At 39.7% G+C, this 14539-nt stretch overlaps 1 protein-coding gene across 5 annotated transcripts in view; it reads left to right on the top strand.

Moving 5' to 3' along the window:
- The window catches only part of LOC149322629 (electroneutral sodium bicarbonate exchanger 1-like), a 127579-nt gene that overhangs the window by 28987 nt on the left and 84053 nt on the right, over positions 1-14539 (top strand). For 4 of the 5 annotated variants that reach the window (XR_016271981.1, XM_089480515.1, XM_089480521.1 and 1 more), the window contains exon 1: positions 10510-10797. The exons of the other annotated variant lie outside the window; for it this stretch is intronic. Coding sequence is in view for 3 of the 4 variants with exons in the window: in XM_089480515.1 (XP_089336641.1) it covers positions 10774-10797 (24 nt within the window). In the remaining variant the exon portion in view is untranslated. Of the gene's footprint in view, positions 1-10509; positions 10798-14539 lie in introns of those variants that run through there. 5 annotated transcript variants of the gene reach the window in all.

Here is a 14539-nt window from a genome sequence, read left to right as displayed (position 1 = left end):
TTTTAAAAAAAACAACTACCGTACTATTGTCAAGACTTTATTTTAAAGGCTCCCTAATTTAAAAGAAATCCCAGTGAATTCCTCTATTGCTTTCTCTTTTCCAAAGCTTTTACTTTCTAAAACTGGTTTTATCTATTCTTCATTCTGCAGTAATTGCTGTTGTAAATGATGATGCTTAGATCAGTACATGCTTTGAAAGTTGTAATTCTTGGGTGGACACATTAAAAAGGTATGAGGACCTTTTCAAAGCTTCCATAACTGGTTGATTAATTATTTCAACTAATTATATAGTTCAAAATCAAGGTCATTTCTTTTAGGGTGGCCATAAGTATAAGAGGACAGTGTTGCTGTACGTTTACTGCTGCTGGTTAACCTAAATGAGTTCAGGTCTATAGGACCAGATGAACTATATCCGAGAATACTGACAAAACATGCTGACATATTTGCAGTACCACTTGCCCTCATTTTGGAGAAATCTTGGAGAATGAATAAGGTGCTAGAGGATTGGAGACTATCAAACATTGTCATTCTCTTCAAAAAAAGATGATCCAAGAAACTACAGGACAGTCAGCTTGACCTCAATACCAGGAAAATATTAGAACAGAATATACAAGAGTCTTTATGCAAGTATCTTAATAACAATGCAGTGATTAGTAGGATCCATCATGGGTTTATCAAGAACAAATCATGTCAAATTAACCTTATATCCTTTTTTTGATCAGGTCACTCGTTTAGTTTATGGTGGGAATGCTATGGATGTCATTTATCTGGATTTCAGCAAAGCATTTCATAAAGTCTCCAATAATATTTTGCTTAGCAAACTGCTTAAATGTGGTCAGGTGGATCCATAATTGGCTGGGAAAACATACTGAAAGAGTTGTCATCAATGGCTGTGCTTCAAATTGGAAGGAGGTCTCAAGTGGAGTACCCGCAGTCCAGGGGCTAACACTCTTCAATATTTTTTTCAGCGATTTAGGTGATGGATGGAGGGAATAATCATATTTGTTGATGATACAAAACTGGGAAGGGTAGTTAACACATTGGAAGATAGGAACAAAATTCAAAAGGACCTTGATAAACTAGAAAATTGGGCTGAATTTAATAAGATTCAATTTAACAGAGACAAATGAAAATTCTATATTTAGGCCACAAAACCAAATGCACAGGTATAGGATAGGGACACTTGGCTTAGCAGTACTACATATGAAAGCAGTACTACATATGAAAGGAGCCTTGGGATTATTGTTGATCATAAATTGAACATGAGCCAGCAGTGTGATGCTGCAGTAAAGTATGCATATGCTATTTGTTGTTATTGTTAACTGCCCTCAAGTCAGTCTCGTCATGGCGACCCTGCGGATGAGACATCTCCAAGACCTCTCCACTTCTCTGCAAACTGAGAGGAATAATAGTCTCATTCTGCACTGGTCTGGCTTCCTCTGGAGCACTGCTTTCACTTCTGGGCACCACATTTTAAAAAAGGATATAGACAGATTGGATCAAATTAAGGGAAGGGCAATGAGGTTGATAAGAGATATGGTGAACAAAATATATGATAATCATAGAATCATAAAATCGTAGAGTTGGAAGAGACCACAAGGGCCATCCAGCCCAACCCCCTGCCATGCAGGAAATCCAAATCAAAGCATCCCCAACAGATGGCCATCCATCCTCTGCTTAAAGAACTCCAAAGAAAGAGACTCCACTACACTCCGAGGGAGTTTATTCCAGTGTCGAACAATCCTTACTGTCAGGAAGTTCCTCCTAATGTTGAGGTGGAATCTCTTTTCCTGCAGCTTGGATCCATTGTTCCTGGTCCTGTTCTCTGGAGCAGCAGAAAACAAGCTTGTTCCCTCCTCAATATGACACCCCTTCAAATATTTAAACAGGGCTATCATATCACCTCTTAATCTTCTTTTCTCCAGGCTAAACATCCCCAGCTCCCTAAGTCGTTCCTCATAGGGCATGGTTTCCAGAAGAGTTTGAAGTAGCTGGGTATGTTCAGCTTGACTGAGGGGTGACATGATTGCACCCTGAAATGCCTGAAGTTACAGAGAGGTAGATGACTGAACATTAGATTGAACATTAAAGGAAATTCTTGATAGTAAGAGCAGTTTGACAGTGAAACCAATTGTGTAGAGAGGTGGTGGGATCTTGCTCTGGATGTCATCAAAAAGAGGTCACATAGCTACCTGCTGAGGATGCTTTTAGCTGGAGATCCTACACTGAGCAAGATGTTGGATCTGATAGCCCACAGGATTCTTTCCAACTTATGATTCTGTGATTTAATAGTTGTGCAGAAGAGGAAATTTAGATAGGTGGAAGTCCTGCAAGCTGTATCTGCTTAAATTCTCACACCACAAATTATTAAAGCCCTGTCTTCTTCAACATATGACAAGTCTAATTTCCATTATTTCATGGGTAGCCATGAAAGAACTAGACAAGATCCTAAAGTATAAAGATATACAAGTGAACACTAAAGTTAGAATTGTCCAATCCGTTGTATTCCCCATCACCACGTACAGATGTGAGAACTGGTCAGTGAAGAAAGCTGACAGGAAGAAAATCTGTGGTGCTGGAGAAGAGTGCTGGGGATACCATGGACAGCCAAAAAGACAAACAAGCCTGAACTTTTCCTGGAAGCCAAGATGACAAAACTGAAACTGTCCTACCTTGGCCACACTATGAGAAGGCATGCATCACTGGAAAATACAACAATGCTAGGGAAGGTAGAAGGCAGCAGAAAGAGAGGAAGACAACATGCCAGATAAATAAACTCAATTAGGGAGGCGATGGGCATGAATTTGCAGGACCTGAGCAGAGCAGCTGAACACAGAGGGGCTTGGAGATGCCTCATCCACAGGATTAACATGATTTGTGGTTGACTCGAGGGCAGTTAACAGCAAACACATCTACATTTACTGTATAACCATAAATTAATAATAAATAACAAGTGTTCAATGACAGGTTTTCAGATTTCCTAATTTATAAAGATGTTGATTTCCTGTTGTTTTTTATTTCGATACTGTATATTCTTCTTCCTCACTTTAGACCCTTTGGAATTTATGATTTCTGATATAATGCAGAAACCCTTTTCACTTGCAAACCAAGTATCTGTTTAATATTGTTGAATCCAGTGTGTATGCTTCAAATGGTTCCAGTCAAAGACGCATAACACTGACTTGAGAAAACAACGACTGTGTTCCTAAAAATACAAAAGGTATTTGTAGTTAAGGTGTAGATGTACTTGAACTCACTTGGGCTGAAGAGCCTGGAAGTAAGACTGCAATATATTCACTTCTTTGGAAGTACAATATGTTTCCCAGAATGTAATGGTGCATATTTCTAATGCTTAGGATTATGCTGCATAGTGCATTTCTTCTGACTAATGTGGAATTCAAAAAATGTTACAGATGTTTTTAGTTTACGTTGTCTATGGCTCTAAATAGCCATTTTCCTACATAAAATGTAGCTGTGCCATCTAGTGACACCAAAGCTTATTTATTTCTCATTCTTTGCATATATTATTTCTCAATCTTAAATTTGTGGTAGATACACTGACTCACAGCCGAACTCCCCCCACATCTTTAGAAATATTATATGCTAATCCCTTCTCAGAAGTACTGTACATAGTTTCTGAATGCATGTGAATTCTCATCAGTAAATGTTTCTCTGTATTAAAACAAAAACAAAACAAAACAAAAAAACTACTGGTTGGAGAAAGGCTGTAGTGTTCTTAAATTTTGATCTTCCAGGTGTTTTGGACTTCATTTACCAGAACCGCTAGTCAGTTTGGCCAACAGTGAGGAATCCTGGAGCTGAAGTCCAAAATATCTGGAGGACCAAAGTTTGGGAACCCCTGTATACAGTATGTTCAGAAAGGCTGCTTATGGGAAGGAGCGTTCAGATGTGGAAGTCTCCCTTCTCCAAATCAGAGGTGGGGAAAGTGCTATCCTCCAGATGTTATAAGGCTGAGACTTCTTCATCATTAGCTATGCTTGCGAGGGCTGCTGGAAGTTGCAGTCCAACAACATTCAGAAAACCACAGTTAACCCACTGCTCTTCTAATGTGTCTTGTGTGCATTTTCTGAACATGTAAATCTTCAGCAGGATAGGCTCACAGGTATGCCCAGAGGCAAACTAATTTTTCCTTTTCCTTCGTATTGAGTGTAATCTTTCTCCAAATGTTTGCTTTTCAGGTTTCCCTCTCATGTTAAACAATAGAAAGGGATGTGGAGTTGTAGTGGAAAGTCACCACCTAATTTTAACTGATTAGCTATTGATGTCATCTTTATTTTGGATGTCATATTACACCAGCAATTTTATTCCATATAAAGCTTGCCAGTTAACTGGTGTCATTGTTATGAAAGCTGCTTTGTTATAGGGAAAACAACCTCCAACAGGTCAGTCATACGGTTTAGAAGGGGTGGCATGGGGTGAACAAACCACGAACTAACAGCATAACCAAATGCCAGTTTGCTCGAAAGTATGCTCCACTGTGGTGGGATTTATTCTGAGGCAAGTATTTTTATTATTACCGCCAAATAATGTGTATTATTATGCTCCAGTCAGGTATTACTTACCAGTGGCAATTCTTATTTCCTTATATCTGCGATCTTGCCCTGGTAAACTGCAAATAGGTAAATGTCCCATTTTGGGGCTGAGGAAGTAGAAATGCCTTGCTTAAAATGTTGTTAATATTAATTATGACCATCATTCTTCAGGGTTCAGCTTCTACCTCTTGACTGTTTTTTTGAGATGGGGCTTAGTCGTTGCATTCATTGTAATTATATGTTTATTTTATACTTGCTATTTTAAACACTTATTTTACTTCTGTTGCTTTTATATAGATTTTTGTTTAGAAGATGTTTGGCACTCTTTCAAACCTGCAGTGGCTAAACTTCAAAAACAACACAAAACAAAATCTTAAAGGCAACCAAAGCAATGAATATGTTTGCATCCAGAATTCTTCTCAGCAATTTAGGCTGCTTCCGCACATGATAAACAATCCAGTTTGACACCACTTTAACTGCCATGGCTCGGTGCTATGGAATGCTGGGAACTGTAGTTGGTTTAGCAGAGTTCTAATGCTGCCATTCCCAGCATTCCATAACAATCAGCCATGGCAGTTAAAGTGGCGTCAAATCATATTATTTCTGCAGTATAGAGGCAGCTGTAATCCTAAAAAGTGCTGTTTCCAAGTTTGGATATTAAGCCAGGATTCTTGGTTTATTGTGTCTCTTTGCAAACAAATTGTATGGTGGTTTTCAAAGGATGTTTTATCCTAGTTTGTTCCTGTCTTTGCATGTTTTGTTTTGCTATTTCACAAAATGGGAGGAGCAAAGGTGGTACCAGTATCTTGCTATTTACAGGATAAAGAGGGTAAGCTGGGAATCCTGATTTATTGTTATGTTTCCTGTTTGTGCAAAATGTATGGTGCATTTTGCAGTGTCTTAAGAGGCGTATTTAAATTGCAGTGCATAGTACTTGTAAACATTTTAGAGACTTGCTTGTTGTTGTTGTGAGTCTTCAAGCAGTTTCTGACTTACAGTGACCCTAAGGCGACACTATCGTGGGGTTTTCTTGGCAAGATTTGTTCAGAGGAGGTTTGTTTTCCCCTGAGGCTGAGAGCATGGGACTTGGTCAAGGTAACCCAGTGATTTTTATGGTCAGCTGAGAATCAAACTCTGGTCTCCAGAGTCATAATGCAACACTCAAACCACTACGCTATGCTGGCTCACTTTAGGATTGCATTGCAAAATTATAGAGGTGGACACTGTTTAAAAGGGAATGTTCACCACAGGCTTTTTTTTTTTTGGGGGGGGGAGGATATTATATAAAACAAATAAATATTAACAGATACCATATATCTAAGAGGCAAAAAATAAAAAATAGGTTTTTTAAAAAAATGGCATTCTAGATGTGGTATAAAAAGTTGTGTGTGTGTGTTAACATGATTACGTTGTCCATTAATTTTTCATTTTTCCCTTCATAAACTTTTTATTTAATGTCTTTTTTCTCCCCTTCTGCAGAAAGCCCATACAAATTCAATAAATGTACAATGTATAAGTGTATAAACTTACCAAAATTTAAAAATTTAAAAATTGATTTTACAACAATTTAGCTACTGTCTCACATGAATAATTTACTTTATGACTGTCTTTATATTAAATACTCTTCTGATTAAAAACAAAACAAAACAAAATTGTCCTATGAATTGATGGTGAGCCTTGATCCACTGTTGCATAAGGAATCTGAGCTATAAATGGATTCCCTAGTTCTGCTTTTATTATTTGCTATTTTTCTCCTTGCCATTAGAATTTTTACATCCAGTTTTTCAGCTAGAGGAGTATTTCACCTTATCAAAATTAATACACCACATTATTTTAACAACAGAATAATTCATAAAAAGCTGCCATAACTTCAATTAATGCAGGTATATTTCATTTCAGTAATGTTCATAATAAAACTTTTCCTTTGACGATCAATGACTTCATCTTTCTGAAAGCTCATTTGTGCATGGGACATTAATTTCTTAGAGTTGGACTCCTTTCCAAGCAATTTTGCTTCAGGTAGTATTTAACGTAGGCATTATAATATGCTCTGTCGAGTGTCCTTTTCCCCAGTAATAAACAAAAGAGGTGTTATCTCGAACACAGGTATGCTACTCAAGATACAGCACATAATATATGCATGGATGGGCATCAATTTAACTACAGGTGCTACTTGCAAAGGTTGTTTAAGCTATATTTTAATAAAAATAAACTACTTAGACATAGTTTCAACTACTGTTTGTATAACTGTCGCCACCTGAATAGAACGTCCATTGTGTACATAAAGTGGGTCCTTGGTATCCGCTGAGGTGTGGTTCCAGGACCCCTGTGGATACCAAAATCTGTGTATGCTCAAGTCCCATTATACACAATGCCATAGTAAAATAGTGTTCCTTATAGGAAATTGGAAAATCAAGTTTTGCTTATTGGAATTTGTATATTTTAAAAATATTTTAAAACTGTGGATGCTTGAATCCATGGATAAAACATCTGTGGATGTGGAAGGCTCAGGACCCTGTCTGCATGGGACAAATAAAACCTCTTCACCCTGTCCTCTCGGTAGGGAGTCTGGACAATGCAGGGTGAAATCCCCGGGTTTGGTGCAAACAGTCTAGATAACATCTCTCGTCAAATGGAGTAAAGAAGAACCTTAGCATTTGCTCCTGATGCCACCTGGTGCTCCTGCTGTGCCAGCAACTCAGCGAGTGACTTGCTCCCCGGTCAGAATATGGTGCCCTGCCATGTGATCGATGACAGGCACCTTGTTCTGCAGCAATGGCCACACCAGGCAACCCAGTGGGATGTGCTGAGTTCAAAATGTAGTAGTAGTTTGCACTTAATTAACTCAGCAGGGGGAAAGGGGAAGAGGGAGTAAAATCTTCCCTTCCCAGTAGGCTCAGGCAAAAACAAACTTCTGCAGTCTATCATAGTTTGTTTGTTCTTCCTCATTAATCACTTTTGCCTTCTTCACCATACTCTGATGTGGCTTGGCCACATGTGTCCTGGTTTTCGTCTGAGAAATGTTGGAGGGTGTGCAGTAGCCAAGGTAGGTCTGTAAATGGCAGACTTCATACAGACCTCATAACTACCTTGGTGCATCCACTTTTTTGTTGAACTTTTAGCATATTACACTAGTGCCTCTTAGAGATGCTACATTCATTGTTGTTGTTGTGTACCTTCGACTCCTTTCCTGCTTATGGTGACCCTAAGGCACACCTATCACAGGGTTTTCTTGGCAAGTTTCTTCAGAGGGTTTTTTCCATTGCCATCCTCTGAGGCTGAGAGAATGTGACTTGTCCAAGGTCACACAGTGGGGTTTTATGCTTAAGTAAGGAATCAAACCCTATCTCTAGAGTCATAGTCCAACGTTCAAACCACTAGGCCACTCTAGCTCTCACTACATGCATACACTTACACTTTCTCATCTGCAGACACCTTTCTCCCAAAATGGCAGAAATAATAGTATATTTTACTCGTTTTAAAGCATATGGATTACATGTTCTACCAAAATCCACAATAAGCCTAATCAGAGCCCTGCAACACAAATGCCATCAATAATATAAATGGCTTCCCCTGCTGTTATTTTGAACAGGTCTCTGGACTCAGCACACACATATAAATAATCAATGGAGGCCTGCTATAATAGCAAACCCTCTCTACTCATTTAGTGCTATTACTCTTTTCTTGGGCCAAGGTGAATGCTAGAATATTTCTGAGATGAGACACCCTTCTTAGAAATGCCATATAATGAGGAAACAATTATATGCTTAATGATTAGTTACAGGAATGCAAGCAAGACACCTGAATCGTTTGCTCCTGTAGACTTTATATTTGTATTGTGTAATAATTATGGAAATAAGTACTTGTTCATAATATATGAAAGTGTTATGAAGTGACAGCAAAGTTTCCAAAAAAGTAGTTAATATGCGAAGGGATTTTGTAGCACCTTTAAGACTGCACGAAATAAGTTGTAGCATGTAATTTCGTTGACTTGATATACTTCCTTAGATGCACCAGTTCACTCCATTTTCGCTCACTTAGCCTCAAAGTGCTACAAGCTCCCTTTGCATACTGATATTCCAGACTAACCTAGGTATGTCTCCGAATTCTACATTAAAAGTAGTTTAACCTAGTAGTTTCATCAGTGAAAGTACCATACCTGGTGGTTAAATATTAGAAACAAAGTAGTAAGGAAAGGGCACCAATTTGGATCTCACAAAGAATGTATTTGCGTATTTGGCCACTTTCAAAGTAATTTAAAGGCTAACAGTAATGTTTTCACACATTTCACTAGGTGAGAAGAATACCCCCCCAAGTGCCTGGGCTGTTGTGGTTGATAGGGATAGATAGAAAGGCACATATCAATGATGTAAGCTGTCTTGCAGTGCAGTTCTGAGAACAGATAAAAATAAAGTTGATGATAATGAAGAAGAGAAGAAGGGAGAGGAGGAGGAGAAAGAGTAAAAGTGAAACAAGCATAGTGACTTTTGGGGGGAGAGACAAGAATACAGTTGGCCTTTCATTGGCCTGAAACAGACGGGCCTTTGCGGTGCCCTTGTGACATGCGAGGGCTGCCTGGTGGGTGGAGCACCCACACGCCCAGCAGCTTTCGCATGTGACAAAGGCACCACAGCTGCAGCATGCCCACCAGATGTGGCGCGTATTGGTGATGTCGCAGCTGCACCGCCTCCAAACGGGGTGGTGCAGCTGTGATGTCCCTGTGCTGTTGCTGGCGCTTTGGGGCGCCGGAAGTGCAATTTGGTTGCTGCGGCGCTCCTGCGGAGCAAAGAGAGGCACTGGGGACACGTCTCTTTCTGGTTGTGTGTACCTCGCTATAGCCACAGATTCTTTATCCACAGATTCAAATATTTTGAAAATGTTCAAAATAAATAAATGAATAAATTTCAAAAAGCAAGCCTTGATTTTGCTGTTTTATATAAGAGGCACTATTTTACTACGACACTGTATTTAATGAGACTTGAGCATCCACAGATTATGGTATTGACGGGGGTCCCTGGAATCTAAACCAAGCAGATACCAAGGACCTACTATATAACAAGACTGGCAAAAAGCTCAGGAACATAGGAAGGTTGAGAAATACCAGGAAGCAAGGCACCAGCTGTCAAGAGCAAGCCAGAGAAGCTAGGGCTGCACCCACAGTGCAGAAATAATCTAGTTCGAAACCACTTTAATTGCCATGGTTCAATGCTATGACATTCTGGGAATTGCAGTTTTGTGAGACATTTATCTGTCAGAGAGCTCTGATGCCACAACAAACTACAATTCCCAGGATCCCATAGGATGGAGTCATGGCCATTAAACTGGTGTCAACTTGGATTATTTCTGCAATGCAGATGCATCCTAGGTGTCTGGGATCATAGAATCATAGAGTTGGAAGAGATCAGTGGCTTGTTGGTTAAAGGCACCAGGAAAATAATTTACATCGCATTTGAGGGGGAGTGACCAAATATGTGGTCGTGAAAGGGAAGTACTGCTGATCCAGTAACTCTGTATGGGAGACGTTTTGGACCAAGAGCCACTACAGCTCCCAGAAGAAACCATATTTGAAGCTTCTGCTGGTGGACCTCCTCATATCCCAGCTTAATCTATTGAAAGGAAGGCCCAGCCTGATTAGAAAATGTATATAATGGGGGAAAACAAAAATATACATTCTTCTTACCAGATGGGGGATATGATGAAATCCTGTGCATTTTGCATCAGTTTCCGGTACAAAGAATATTGTTGGGTTCACGGGCTTTAAAGCCTCAAAAGATTTATTTCCCCCTCTCCCAGCTTTTCAAGAATGAATGCGATGGGACAGGAGGATGCCACAGTCTTGACCAGTCCATCTGGAACCTTCACGTGGTCACGTTCCATGCCGTCATGGTAATGATAGTCATGTAGCCTCAAGGAAGGCATTAGTGAGGAAATCTAGCCCAAGGAATATCTTTATTAGTTCAACTGACTTTCCCCTCCCCATTTTCCTTATAGAAAATTGGGTAGAAGAAATGTATAAGAAATAGTAATATCTAAAACTGGCTTCTTCTTGGGAGAGCACTGCCCATTCTGCTAGATGGGTATGTGGAATGGGGTCCAGGGAACCCTTTGACTGTCCTGACTTACACCAGATGAGAACTTTGCCCAGATCTGGACTTTTGATCATATTGGATGAAAGTTAATCCCTCTTCCTTCTGATCTTGAACTCCAACTGAAGACAGCCATGCCATCTTTCAAGCACCTACAGGTAAAGCATTGTGTTTGTGTAGATGAGCCACTTTGGAGGCCTGGGAAGAGTTAAATCCTTAGGGCTTTTACTGGCATTTTGAATTTATTTAAAACTATGGATTTTAGGTAACCATAGTGACACACAGTACTGATGAAATCAATGTTAGTGTGATTTTAGAATTAATGTGCCATTGTAAGTTACAGATATTTGTGTTACAGCGGGCTCTTGGTATCTGCTGGCGTTTGGTTCCAGGACCCCCATAGATACCAAAATCCATTGATACTCAAGTCCCATTAAATGGCATATTTAAGTCCCTTGTATAAAATGGCAAAATCAAGATTTGCTTTTGGGAATTTATATCTTTTAAAAATATTTTCAAACCATGGATGATTGAATCCATGGATAAAAAATCCATGGGTATGGATAACTGACTGTACTATAGTAGGCATGCTTATTAATCCTCAGTAGAAGCCCATGAGAGTGAAGATCTAATTCTAAAGAAAATAGTTTTAAAATATAAGTTTCTGTCTTACATTTAAAGTCACCAGCAGGTTATATTGTGACTTGTCTAGAATTTTCTGCTTATAAAAACAGAAGCTTCTCTTCCTAGCCTAGCCTCTCTTCCTGAATCTTTTAACATAGGCATTGGAATTATGTAGCTCTTCATATGTTGTTGGACTGCAACTCCCATCAGGCCTAGTCAGATAATCAAGGGTGCAGAATGCTGGGAAATATCCAGCGAGAAATGGCAGGATGCAAATGTCCAAAACATTTCAGACATCAGACATAATTCCACCTCTGCTTTAGAAGGTTATCTACAGATGCTAGCTGGGAGTGATGGTTAATTTTATCCTATGAAGAGCTTTACTTACTGATTTCAGTATGTTAGACAGCTGTTAAGGCACAGACAAGGGAAGAATTCAGAAAGGGGAGATTTGCGTGGGCCCAGCCTACTTTTAGTTCTTATTAATTTGAGTTGTCATTTATTTGACTTTTTTCCTTGTGTTAGGTCTATAGAAACCATAGAAGTACCTGGAAAATTTAATTTTGTTAATGTATTCCACTGGAAAAAATGGGTAATTTTTCTAATCTCTCCTAAATATAGTGGGCCATTGGTATCCGTTTGGTTTTCGTTCCAGGATCTTCCATGGATACCAAAACCCATGGATGCTCAAGTCCCATTAAATACAGTGGTGTAGTAAAATGATGTCCCATACATAAAGTGGATAAATCAACGTTTGCTTTCTGGAATTTATATTTTTTAAAAATATTTTCAAACCATGGATGGTTGAATCAGTGGATAAAGAATCCATGAATACAGAGGGCTGACTGTACAGGCTAGGAAAAAAATATTATGTGTCCTATAAATGCTTAATTCCTGGATTTGTAGTCTGTGAATGACACAATGTGCTGGAGTTACTGGCTCTGATGTATTTTTAGTTCTTATTTTGTGCTTGTGGCACATTGTATTAGTCTGGATTTATGGTAAAGGGATAGCACTTGTTTCATCCTCTGTGGAGCTTCACTTTTCTTGGGTTGCAGTTCCACCCTTGTGCATAGGAAGAGTCCAACATCTTTTCCTTAGTTTACCTATGTTTGCTCCATTAAATGAGGCTGAGAGACTAGGATTAGCCCAAGGTCACCTAATGGGTTTCCATGGATGGGATAGGATTTAGTCCCTTTAGAGTTGTAGCCCAACATTTAAACCACTACACCGCTGTGACTCTATGCAATATGTACTAAAATCTAAACTGTTCTTTCTGTCAGTATTGCTCATACTCTGGTTGCCTCCTCTTATTTTGTCTGGATCATCACACAGTTCTGTTAATTGGCATATCTGTTTCTCATCTCCATTCTTTCATTTTATTTATTTTGCTTGCTTAACCATATATCTCTTCTCCCCTCCCCTTCTCTGTGTTCAAGACCTTGATTGTCTTTATCTTCCAAAAAGTTGCTGTTCTTCCTTTTAAGCCTCTCTACTCTTTTGCTCATTCCCACTTACCAGTCTTACAAATACTCTTTCTAAATTCTCATTGTCTTCTGCTCTGGCTAAGTTTGTCTTCTTTTGGATTTGAATTTGAGTGTCTGGTCGCTTGTGAAAACATGCCAAAAGAGTTGGTGCAAATTGCCTTGAGTTTGTTTGTTTCAAATATAAACATCACCTTAATTCTGCTCCTTAAAGGGTACACAGGGGCAGCTTACAAAAATAGGTAACAGGGTGGTGAGTGATGCAATATATCATGCCCAGGGAAAATTCTGGTTTCAGCAGAGCTGTGCAAAATTAATATGCAGAAATCATCCTTTTAGGTTGATGCAGGAGGGTGGAAAGGAAGGTTGTTTTTAGTGAAATATCTTCTCTTCTGTGCGTTTGCAGTATAGAGGTGAAATGAGGTGAACAGTGGTAATGGAAGCATGGTGGAGAAGTTACTGGGTTATGCCAAGAGGAGCATCAACCTAGTCTGAAATGTGTCCAGTTTCCATTTCTTTGATTACAGTGAAATAATCCCTTTCTGGATTTGATCAGCTTCCATGACAGGAAACCAAGAAGGCTAAAAATAGCTGCATATGCTTCACAGTACTCACTGCAAAGCTTTGATAGTCCTTAATTTTCTTTGGAACTTGAAGGATCTATTCATGTTTGAATTTCAAGCTTCCCTGCCCTCCATTGCAAATCTACATTATGATTATTAGCCCATTGGGTGTACACATAGCTTCTGAAATAATGCCACACAATCTTTACAACTTGGCTATCTCTGTTTCTCTAATTCCTCATGCTAAAGCCCTGTAATAGCCCCACTGTGGTACCATCATCACCACTTTTCACCAAAGAAACAGTAGAACAGACAGACAGACAAATGTGCACAGATTGTATGACATTGAAGTTGATCACACCAGGATGGATTGGGAACGGAATGAAAGGGGGCAGGAATGAGTGCGGAATGAGTGGGGGACGCATTTTGCCACACACAAAAGTCCCCATTCCATTCTGTTCCCTTCTGTTCCGTTCCCCATCCGTCCCACAGGAGGCAATTTTTGAGAACAGTTACTGAACAGTTCTCAAAAATCGCCTCCTGTAGGATGGATGGGGAATGGAACGGAAGGGAACGGAATGGGGACTTTTGTGTGCGGTAAAATGCGTCCCCCACTCGTTCTGGCCCCATCCCAGCCCCTTTTGTAATGCACAAGGCCCGTTCCAGGGGCCTGTGCGATAAGCTCCATTATTTCAGAGACTTATCAAAGGTTAGCAGTGAGTACTGAGAAGCATGACTTACTTACTCCTTTTGGTGGTTCTGAAAGGTGACTGTTATTTCTCTCTGATCAAAGAAGTGGAAATTGGAAACATTTCAGAGTAAGATTCTTGAATTAGTCTTGAAGAGGGATACATATTGTTGTTATGTGTGCCTTCAGGTTTTTTCCACCTTCTGGTGACCCTAAGGTGAACCTTTCATGGGGTTTCCTTGGCAAGATTTGTTTAAGAGGTCTGGAGACTAAGAGCATGTGACTTGCCCAGGGTTCCCCAGTGGGTTTCATGGCCATAACTGGAAATCGAAGGCTAGTCTCCAGAGTCATAGTTCAGTGCTCAAACCACTGCCACCAGATGGTTTGCTCTAGAGGGACACATACCCTCCAACATTTCACAGATGAAAACTGGGACATGTGTGGCCAGGCAACATCAGTGTGAGGTTGAGATGGCAAAAGTTATTAATGAGGAAGAACACACAAGCAAGGACAGGCTGCAGCAGTTTGATTTTGTCACCTG

Source organism: Sceloporus occidentalis, unplaced genomic scaffold, assembly GCF_023333645.1.
Source record: "Sceloporus occidentalis isolate IW3139 unplaced genomic scaffold, rSceOcc1.0.p SCAF_1, whole genome shotgun sequence".
Lineage (NCBI taxonomy): Eukaryota > Metazoa > Chordata > Lepidosauria > Squamata > Phrynosomatidae > Sceloporus > Sceloporus occidentalis.
The sequence above is the reverse complement of the archived record's forward strand: the minus strand, read 5'-3'. Positions and strand labels throughout refer to the sequence as shown.